The 11,756-nt window shown below is 31.2% G+C and overlaps 1 protein-coding gene across 1 annotated transcript; it reads right to left on the bottom strand.

The window, feature by feature from the left end:
- Positions 1-1,440: 1,440 nt before the first annotated feature.
- On the bottom strand, positions 1,441-4,323 carry LOC132601381 (uncharacterized). Its single transcript, XM_060314475.1, has 6 exons — positions 4,049-4,323; positions 3,720-3,755; positions 3,328-3,386; positions 2,836-2,934; positions 2,242-2,726; positions 1,441-1,881 (listed from the first exon to the last, which is right to left on the bottom strand). Exons 1-6 carry the CDS (start codon positions 4,321-4,323, stop codon positions 1,441-1,443), a joined length of 1,395 nt encoding a protein of 464 aa, XP_060170458.1.
- Positions 4,324-11,756: the final 7,433 nt, after the last annotated feature.

Raw genomic sequence — 11,756 nt, 5'->3', positions numbered from 1 at the left:
TTTAGCCCTTTTTTTCTCCTCAGAATCTATCCATTACCATCAAGCACGATTCCACTACAATTTATTGTGCCGAGATTTGTGGGTGGTGTGTATTTGTATAAGTTTTCATTATTTTGTGTATTTTGGTCAATTTAATTCAATATTTTCGACTTTTTTCAAGATTTTTAACTTTCAATGCTCAGGGTTTCCCAATTTGAATAGTGAAAAACATCAATTAATGGCGGATGAAAGCATATCTAGTAGGGTTACGAGAGGTATACCACATACTCTTCCAAATTTAGATTCCCCTTCTTTTGATTTGGGTATTTCTCAGCAACAACATGATGTTGATGCAGCTTCTGCTGAGAAATTGGTTGCTGAAAGGAGATCTAAGAAATCCATGATCCTGTCAGAATCAGAAATCCTTCAACTGTTAATTTGGAGAAAAAAATGATTCTGATACTGCCACAAAGAGGAGAAAAACATCTGATGTTGCTTCTAGTAGCAAAGGGAAGAATGTTGTAGAGACAAATACCGGAGAACAACAATTAACTGTGAACAAGCAGGTATTTTTTGATTTTTTATATATATATTTTTGTGAATAAAATTGTATTTTACATGTTGCCCAAATTTTTTATCATTAGTGTTTTATTCATTTTACCGCTGATTTCTTTTTTTTTTTTTTTGAAATGTACAGGCATCTGTATGTTTACAACTCGTATCAAGCAGTCAGGCACAACGCAATTGTTAGGAATGAAATAAAAAAGCTTGCTACACTTCTGCCACATTTCCTACATCTGGCTGGATTCTATGTAAATCAAAAAAGCATAGATTTGGTGAAAGACCCAGCATATGCGGATAAGGGACAGATCGATATCCTTGAAGTTGTCTATGTTGAAAATCTGTCGCATCAACCTGCTGGTAGCACGTAAGTAGTAAACATATATTTTTAAAAATATCATAGTGTATCAAATACATGATATATCCTATCAATTTATTATTCTTTCAAAATACATGAGTTGTTTGAACTTGAAATACTTTATTTAGAACTTGAAACATATATTTTCTAATATAAATTCTTATCTGTTTTTTTTTTTAGGGACTGTGGTGTCTTCGCATAATATGTATTCCAAAATACATAATGTTTAGTTGACATTACCAGAACAACTACGAGCCTCCAATCCAAAAAAATTCCAAAATAAAAACAACTTTATCATTTTATAGATATAATATGTATGTTATTTTACCAAGTACGCAGTATTTTTGAAGTTGAAAAAAACACCATACGTATCGGAAAATAAATGCAATTAAGATCAGTTTGAATAGGACATTCATTTCATAGCAAAAATTTCAGTATTACTACAACATTTGTCAATAGAAATTTTTGACACAAGTGTTCAAATACTTAAATAACCAATCTATCTTCCCTAAAAGTTAAATGGATAGGAACACAAGAAAAATTCACTTCCTTAGAGGCTCAAAACTACATGAACGTCTGTTGTGCCCAAGTTGTCCACAAGTACTGCAAGCATGTCTGCTCTTTCCAAACAACAATACACTTAAAGGCTTATCACGCCTCTTCTTTGGCCTACCAGGCAGTCTCTTGTATCTTGGTGGCAAAATCACATCCTCCAAGATGTTTTTGGGAATGTTCCATTCACGCTCGTCGGGTAGAGGATCCACAGGTACATCATATGTCTTCAACACGGTCTTCGGTTTAAACAAATCAGAGCAATAATCATCAGCAACCAGATTTTTCTTTTTAATGACAGCCCATGCATGCGGGCAGGGAATTTCATCTAGTTGAAACATACGACAACTGCAAGTTTTTCTATTCAAATTAAGAATGAATCGCCTTCCTCCATCATGTACTGTGTACACGAATTCGGTTGACGGTTCTACCTGAAAAAATAAATATTACATGTATTTGTTATTGAACCAATCAAAATTTTAAAATAAATGAACAAACCATTAATCAAATACATATCAATTTTCAAAGAAGCATATATTGAATTTACATTAATACTAATTGTTCATTGATACCAAATACACATTCATATAATGTGTAGAAACACCAGATTAGTACAAGTACAAGTTTGTCAAATAAATTATAACAAGCATTAAACTGAAACATAGCGTCATTCGTAGACATAGATACTCATTGATTGATAGCATCTCCTGAAACTTTTTACTGAGTGTAGTGAACGTGTATATTCCATTTCTCCAGTTATTGTAATTCCATCTCCCAAACATCCTTCTAACTTCTTCAGGAAAGTCATATATAGGCAGTTCTCTAGCTGCTAGAAGATGTCGGTTAATGCACTCTGCTATGTTAGAAGTCATTATCCACCCTCGGTTAACAAATGCATACAATCTAGCCCACTTGTCTCTACCAGCCGATTCCAAATACTCTGCCACGCGCATATCTACCTTTTGAACCTTCCCCTTCAACTCATCAAAATCATCCTGCGTGTATGCCTTTGCCATGGAATAAAAAACAGGACTCAGCACATCATGGCTCTTCTTGTATTTTTTACATACATTACCCCACAGATGCCATATACATGCATAATGTGCAACTTCTGGATAAATTCTACAAACAACCTTGTTTATACGTTCATGCCTATCTGATACGATACACATATTCTCTCTAATTCCATATGTTTCTCTGAAACGCTCAAAAAACCACGTCCATGATCTGTCATTCTCAGAATCAATCACACCATATGCTAAGAGAAGTATGTTGCCTGGAGATACAGTTAAGAATAAAAAAATAATAAAATACATTTTGTATTTGTCTAAAACAGATAAAATACATATTGAGGTAATAAACTAATATGTATTTTTTTGACATACCTGCACCGTCCAATGTGCTTGCCGAGACAAATGTTCCATTGTATGGTGTTTTAAAGTGGCTTCCATCAACTACCACAATTGGCCGACAATAATCAAAACCTTTGATAAATGCATACAGTGCTATAAAAAGATACAGAAATTCATTTTCGTGGGTTTTACGCATTCTGATATGTGAACCCGGGTAAGTCTTATCCAATATGTATAGATATCCAGGTAATGTTTTATAAGATTCAGCCGGTTCACCCATTAAATCGTTCATCACCTTTTCTTTGGCCCGCCAAGCAACCATGTATGAAACATTCATTCCAAAATCATTTTTGACGTCCTCCGCAATGTCTTTAGGCGTATATTTCCTCTTATGGTTTGATATTTTTGGTTTGACAATCCCACTTATCAACCGACTTGTAGCTTGGCATTGGGAATAAACCTTTTCCTTTAACGGACATGTATGTTTGTCTTGAAACTCCCTAACTCTAAACATTCCTGACTTACCTACACTTGACGCCCTGAATTTCCAATCACACTCTCCTGATACGCACACAAGTGTGTAGCTACATAAGAAAAACATCAAAAATTAAAAAACACATTAATGTAAATACACCAGTACACATAAATACATTCGTGTATTTATTCTTGTATTTTTAATACAAAGGACAGATGAGAAATTTTACCATATGTAAATAAGTTAATCAAATGCAACCCGGGCCAAATACATTATTTATGAGTACAAATACATACAAATCAGTTTTGATTCTACTTTATAATAAACATACACATGCTGAGAAATACTTCCACTCGTACAAATTCACAAACATACACTGTTACGCTTTAAATACATAACACCACACAGTTACAAATACATAAACAAATGCACATTTTAATACCTTATTGCATTACTCCTTTTTGCACAATAGTTGAACCTGTTTGTAATTGCATAATTCACCATCACAGCTTTTAATGTATCTTATCCTTGTATACTTGATCGACGGCAACTACTTTTTGGTTCTTGTCATCAATAACCATACCCTTGTTGTTTTCGAATAACAATTCAGCCTTTCCACAACTTGATGATGCCAAATCACAGGAACCAACTGTTTCTATTATATTCGTTTGATTCGTGTATCCGATTCACAAATAATCACCTTCAACACAACTCTCACCCGATATACATATCTCCATGCTTCTATCAGTTTTAATGATACATAATGGGTACATTGGTAATGCTTTGTTCTCTTTCTTCAGTTCCACATACACCTTAACAACCATATCATTGTGAATTGCCATTGGAATATCATCACCTTCAACCATGTATTTTATGTTTATGTTTTTCATTTGCTTATCCAAATTCAATTGGGTTGCAACTGTTTGTAACAATTCCTCATACGTCGAATACTCCTTGAAAGTCACAGCATCGATTTTGTAATTGACGTATTTATTCTCGTCGTTCCAAATACCAGAGTGTCTAATCAACGATGAAATATTGTCCATTTTATAAATTAAAAAAAATCCTTGAATCACTATCTCAACATAAAACCTGTAATATGTATGCCTAAAATATTAAGAAAATTCAGTTCGAACAAAGAAATTCAGTTCGAACAAACATTCACGTTCAAATTTGAACAATTTATACAAATTAGATTTACAACTCACTAATAATTCAAATACAACATGCACATATTGAATTACACTTCAGAAATACATAGTTTAGCTGATCATGCATTATACTATGCCATTCAGATTCAGAAAAATAAAAGATATGAATTGGAATTTTTTTTTGATTCCTAACCATTCATGTACATTAAAATACTTTCAACCGTAATTTTCAAGAGCATTATTCATTCATTAACACGCTTACAATGATATTACATCATTATTTTTGAATATCAGTTATAAAGATAGAAATAAAAAAAAATCAGAAGAATAAAACAACTTTGACGTTTCAGAAGAATAAAACAACTTTGACGTTATGCTCCAAGAAAAAAATTGAAATCACATAAATACAACTTGAATGAACGAATTTTGTGAAATCAAAACGGTGTTTTTGCACGAATTACCTGATGATTGATCGTGTTGTTTTGTTAATGTATTTTCAAAGGTGTTGAAGATTTAATTTGAAATTTGAATTTTTACGTTTGAATGTTGAAGAATGCATGGAAGAAGAGAAACGTGTGAGGAAAGGGAATATTATAGCTGGTTTTGTGGAAAAGAGGGTAAAAAATATATTAATATCTAATTTAATACCACCACCGTTACAGGCTAAAATCAAGGAGCCGGTTCCTTTTTTTTTTACCGCATGCTCATGTATTTGCTGGCAACAAATACACGCGAAAACATACACAAATCAGCCAGAAATCAGCTATGAATGGTAATATTAAAAAGGGTAGCTACAAATGGTAGGAAGCTACAATAAGGTAGTCATTTGAGAAATTTTACCTATATATTATTTACAGACTTTTGTACCCCAAGTTTGTTAAGTTTCCTCTAGTACAATTTCTAAATTTCTATGCCAAACCCTCGTGTACCTCTCAAGTGGGCCATGTCGGCCAGATCCTGACCCGGTTAACCCGGCCCATAACTGTCTCAGAACGGAACCCGATAAGAGGATTAGTGGGCTGGGTTAGGTGGAACAATTTAGGGAGCTGGGCCGGACATGCTATGTAGTCTGGTAGCCCGGCCCACCAACCGACCCTGCTCGGCAAAGGCGTAATTAACTTTCCCCCACTACAATGGAGTAATTAACTAATTTTATATTAGTGTTAAGACTTTTATCTACGACAAAAGTTCTAAAGGTAATTCATACATAATAAATGATAACAAGATGACAGAATACGTTCTCAAGTTAGTTGAGTTCAACTAGTAAAAGTCAGAGCAGTCTAACTTAAATTCAAGTATCACTTTCACATTTAAGCCAAAAAAAAAAAAACGGAATCACTTTCAATTGCTTTGAAAATTAAATTATATCTTCAACTTTAAACTAGACATATTCCTCCTCTCATATGAAACAACACATATTTTTCCCATTTTAATTGTTCATCCCCCCTCTTTGTATTTTTTTTAAAATATTGTATTCTTTTAATTATATTTCATCTTAAGTGCTTTATCCATTCTTTATATGATGAAATATCTCCTTCCTGATTATGAGAGTAAATAGACATAGCATTTCTAAAATAACTAGTCAATTTTCCTTTAACAGTATAATTTTTAATAAGATTAATTAAAGACATTTATATTTGTAAATCCACTAAATTTGAAGAAGAATGAAGGGTATTTATAGATTGGAAATGGGGCCAAAGTATAATTAAGAAACGTAATGGTTAAAATAAGGTTGGCAACGGTTAGACTAAAGTTCAAAGTTCGAACTTATTAAATTTTAGTATTAGAATTTTTTTTTAAAATAATTAAAACCCGGCCCGACCTGGTAAGCCCATGATATAGCTCTACCCTAGTAAGGGCTGGGCCGGACACCCTTTCTTTTCCCCAAGCCCGGGCCCCAGCCCCAGCCCAACCCCTTAACTGTGAGCCGACTCGGAACCGGCCCCGGTGTGACCCACATTTAAATGGCATGGCCCGGACCGGCCCGATTGATAGGCCTACAATTTTGCATAAAGGTTGAAGTTTAATTATAACCTTTGTCAAATTGAACAAAATTGTTTACTATTGACATTTTTTTTTCTTCATGAAAATATTTATTTGTGACCTTTTATGCTCTAAGTAGCTAAATTGTCACTAGAATTGAATTGTTTTATACCAAACCTTGTTATGGTTGGCGTTTCTCTTTTCTTTTTTGTATACTTAACAAATGAATTAATAGTGTAATTTAGAACATCTCCTCTCATATCTAAAAAAAATCGCTTAGTTAATTACTAGTGTTATAAGGAGACATAGTTATATTTTCTCTCTTTCAGTAACACAATTAAATTCATTTAATTGGTTAACTATGTGATTTGTCCACGGAAAGTGACAACATAAGAGATCTACCAGTCCTAAGAAAAATGTTGACTCTATTCTCTATTTTCCCTTATATTATTCTTTTTTTTTTTTTGGGTCCGAATCTTCTGTCTATTCAAACCATAGGACCATGATCTTATAATTTATGAAAAACAAATCCGAATGAAATATGCTACTATATAAAAATAAGATTCTAGTACCAAAAAAATCAAAGAGAAAATCACTGTCGGTATAGACTTTTAGCCTGTTTGGCCAAGCTTATTTTTTTCCAAAAGTGTTTATTTTAAAAAAGTGAGGTGTTTGGCCAAGCTTGTGAGAGAAAATAAGTGCTTCTGGGGAGTAGCAGAAGCTGTTTTTTAAAAGCTAAAAAATAGTTTTTGCTCAAAAACACTTTTTTAAAAAGCACTTTGAGAAAAAATACACTTGGAATCACTTTTTAAAAGTTTGGCCAAACAATAATTATTGCTCAAAAGTATTTTTTAAATTAATTGACTAAACAGATACTGCTTTTAATTTTTCTAAGAGCAATTTTCTATGTAGTCATTCCAAATGTTTATTATTCTAATATCTTCATTTTGTATACAGAGAAGCAAATTTGTAAAACATGACAGGTAATGACACGGGACTCATTTTTGGATTTCTCCATTCAATCATCTAGGGGTGATTTGATTTGCAAATAATTTATACAGTGATTATAATGTGGATATTGTAATTTAGGGAGATTATCAAATAACAAGATTGTTTGGCAGATATATCTTTTCCGATAGATATTTGGTTCGTTGGATTAAAAATTATATATATATGATAGTATAATAACTATAAAACACATATATGGCTTTTTGATAGATAAATTGGATAAATTTTTGTTACAAAATTTTAACCTTGATTTTTTTTAGAAGTGTACTTTGACTGAAGAGCTTTGGCAAATAATATCTTTATCGTTTGGTTATTTTATAGTTCTAGATTTAGCCAATTCCAAATTGTTTTTTTTTTTTTTGATTAATTCCAGATTGTTACACATACACTCACACACCAAAACTATAGTATAAATAATCTTGAAATTACTTATACCGAAATTAAGAATTTTAAACAAGCATAGGATTGAATGGTTCATATATTTTATCACAAAATCATCATTCATAATCTTGAATTACACAATAAGGTCTCTCAATAAATAACAAAATAATTTTAAGTTCCAACTCTACTCCTAGCTTGTTTGCCCAAGCCTTTAGAAAGCCAAAGCACTCTTTTAAAAGAAAAATATGCTTATTTTTATAAAGTTAAAGTGTTTGATAAGTATTTACTATTTAGAAAAAATAGGTCTTTTGAACGATAACAGAAGCTATTTTCAAGAATTAAAAAAAGTAATACTAATATTTTCCCCAAAACTTTTGGCCGACACAAATTATTGCTTGAATTTTGATAAAAACTTTTTTTTAATTGATTAACCAAATTGAACTACCACTTTCTAAAAATACTTTTCTAATCATTTCTCACAAAATGAAAAAAAAAAGAACTTTTCCAAGTAAGCAATCCTTTCTAATGGCCACATAGGTTCATTATCTTAATTTTAAAAATCCAATTCTGAAAAAGTATATAAAGTTCTGTTTTTCTGGACTTACATAATAAGGTAAAAACTCACGCATACCCGATGCTTGCATCAAATCGGTAGACGTATGAGATGTGTTTGAATATATACAATTAGCACCTAATCATGAATATACAACCAGAACTCAACCATAATATATATATATATATATATATATATATATATATATATATATATATATATATGGTAGTTATATTCCTCACTCCTAGATGTCCTCTTATCATGTAGTTATATTTCTAAGTTTCTGTTTATCTCCCATTTTACGTTTTTCTTTTTAATAATCTGGACTTTGTCCAGTCATGAATCTTGTTACACTGTTCATCTCTTTCTCTTAACCTTTGTTCTTAATAACCTTCTTCTTTAACCACACCCCGGTCATGGCCAACAGTTAGTCCTTTATCATTTTTGGATATTTTAACGGCCTATCAGCACCTAAGAATTTACAGGTTAATCCATCGAGTTTATTAAGAAGTTAAGAGAATAATCATATACTAAGAGTAACAGATTCATAATAACAAGCAATTACTTAAAACATAGTACTTATATAAATATGGACATAATTTACATAATAGGGAGAATAGTATAGAAACATAGTTGATAAAACTTACATGACTAGAAGATGGAGGGAGGTTTCCCTTTCGGGGAACCCCAAAAACTACTTCACACTAGGAGAAAAATTATTGAAAACTTAATACTATTTTACAATACAAGTTTATATTATAGGGGTTTTGGACTGAGAAAGGGATTGAGGCATTTGATGAAAGAGAAGGAGAATATGGAGTTTTTTCTTGAGAGGTGTTGGCCATGACCAGGATGTGGTTAAAGAAGAAGGTTATTAAGAACAAAGGTTAAGAGAAAGAGATGAACAGTGTAACAAGATTCATGAATGGACAGAGTCCAGATTAAAAAAAAATAGAAATAAAGACAACCCAGATAGTAACCCAAATAACACAACAGGTAGAAGTTTTAACCAGTGATATTAAAGACTTAAAAAAGACAATAGAAGAGTTAAAAGAAATCTCTCTTTCATGAGTGGACCAAGTTTAGCACAAGTAGAGGCTTCAAAATTAATAGAAAAATCTGTGCCTTTACCACAAGACTATATAGAATATATACCTAACGCTAAATCTGATCAAATAATACTAAAACAGAATATTGCTATAATTTCATTATTATTAGAAATAAATACGAAATTAGACAAAATAGTCTTACCAAAGTTAGAATTGATAAAAGAACGACAAAAAGAGAAAATTCATATAAAAACCCCAAGGCATAAAGAAGTAGATGAATTAATAGAACAATTAAAAAAGGTATAAATAACACCTAAGAGAGAAAAAGATAAAATAACTAGAAAACCCAAAAATGAACCTTTTTCCAATTGGATCGAGAAACGAAGGAGGATCAGAAATAAACAATAAGACAAGAAATTAATAAAAGCCTAGACAAACATGTTGCAGCCATGCAAATGGATGAAACTCATAACATATATAGACATTATGTTCATAAAGCATACATTAGCTTTATAAATACATGTTCGAAATTTTACAAGCCTAGCTATAAAATGGATAAAATATGAGTAAGAGACGTTAATATAAATGTAGATTTTGTCATAGGATTAGACTTTATGTTACATAATAATGGTAGTTGTATGATTACAAGAGATGGAGTAATTTTCTTAAAAAATATTACTCATACACCAGTACAAGCTCTTAAGACTGAAACTAGAATCCGACATAAGAAGATCCCTACCACAGACCAAATAAACCTACAAAAGAAAGAAGATAATAGTTGTAAAGACTGTCAAGAAAATAATGCATGTTGTAAGAGTAAGACAAAAACAAAGAATTTCAGACTAGAAGAAGAAAAATTAGAAGACAAAGATCTAATAGAAAAAGATTATACTTTAATGATATAGAAATAGAATTATATAATTTTAAAACAGGGATAGAAAGAATAGGAGTAATAAAAAAATCAAAAAGATTTAGATAATATAATAAAAATACTAGATGAAATTGAAATCATAGGACCTTTAAAACATTGGAAGAGTAATAAAATTGTATGTAAATTAGATATCATAAATCCGGAATATGTAATTAAAACAGCCTCTATAGAAGCAACTAACCAAGACGTGGAAGACTTTAGGATACAAATAAAAGAATTACTAAATCTAGGAGTAATACGGAGATCCACTTCTAAATATAGATCTGCAACATTTATGGTAAGAAATCATAGTGAGATAGTAAATGGAAAAGCCAGAATGATAATAACTTATAAAAGACTTAATGATAACACTAGAACTGATGGATATAAATTACCAGATAAGACAAAATTAATAAATAGAATACAAGGCAAAAAGATATTTAGTAAATTTGATTGTAAATTAGGATACTGGCAGGTACGAATGCATAAAGAGAGTATAGAATGGACTGCATTTACCTGTCTTGAAGGACATTTCGAATGGTTAGTAATGCCATTTGGATTAAAGACAGTCGCACCGATTTTTCAAAGCAAAATGGATAGTATATTTGGAGAATATAAAAGGTTTGTGTTAGTATATGTAGACGACATATTAGTATTTAGTAGAGATATTAAAGAACACCCAGGACACCTACAAACGATGTTTAGACTATTGTAGAAAATGGAATAATAATTAGTAAGAAAAAGATGGAATTATGTAAAAATTATATAATTTTTTTAGGAGTAGTACTAGGAGATGGTAAAATAAAGTTACAACCTCATATAGCTAAAAAAGCTTTAGAAATGCCAGACAAGCTAGATAATGTTAAAGAATTACAAAAATTCTTAGAAATAGTAAATTGTGCTAGAAATTTTATAAAAGACTTAGGAAAAATAACAGGACCATCGTATTCAAAGACGAAATCTAATGGTAAAAAAATAATAGCATCCATTCTTAGGAGCACAAATGTGGGACAAAGTATATAAGATATAGACTATAGAGTATATATATAAATTGCAAAAAGAAAAACAAGATTAGATAAGACAGGATTCAATTTCGAAAAAGTATATAAAGTTTATTTTTCTGAACTTAGCTAATAGGGTAAAAACTTGCACATATCGAATACGTACACCAAATCAGTAGATATATGACATGTGTTTGAATATATATAACTATCACTTAACCATAAATTACAACAAGAAGCCCGTTTGGATTGGCTTATAAATTGCTGGAAACAACTTATAAGTTATTTTCAGTTTTTTTGAATGTTTAGCTGGTCAGCTTAAAGTCATTTTGTGCTTAAAATAAGCCCAAAAAATAATTGAGTCCGTTTGACTTAGCTTATCTAAAGCAGCTTATAAGCAAAAAAATAAAATAAAAAAATAAGTTGGGCTACCCCAACTTATA

The sequence above is a fragment of the Lycium barbarum genome, chromosome 7, assembly GCF_019175385.1.
Source record: "Lycium barbarum isolate Lr01 chromosome 7, ASM1917538v2, whole genome shotgun sequence".
NCBI lineage: Eukaryota > Viridiplantae > Streptophyta > Magnoliopsida > Solanales > Solanaceae > Lycium > Lycium barbarum.
This window is presented reverse-complemented; position numbering and strand designations above follow the sequence as displayed.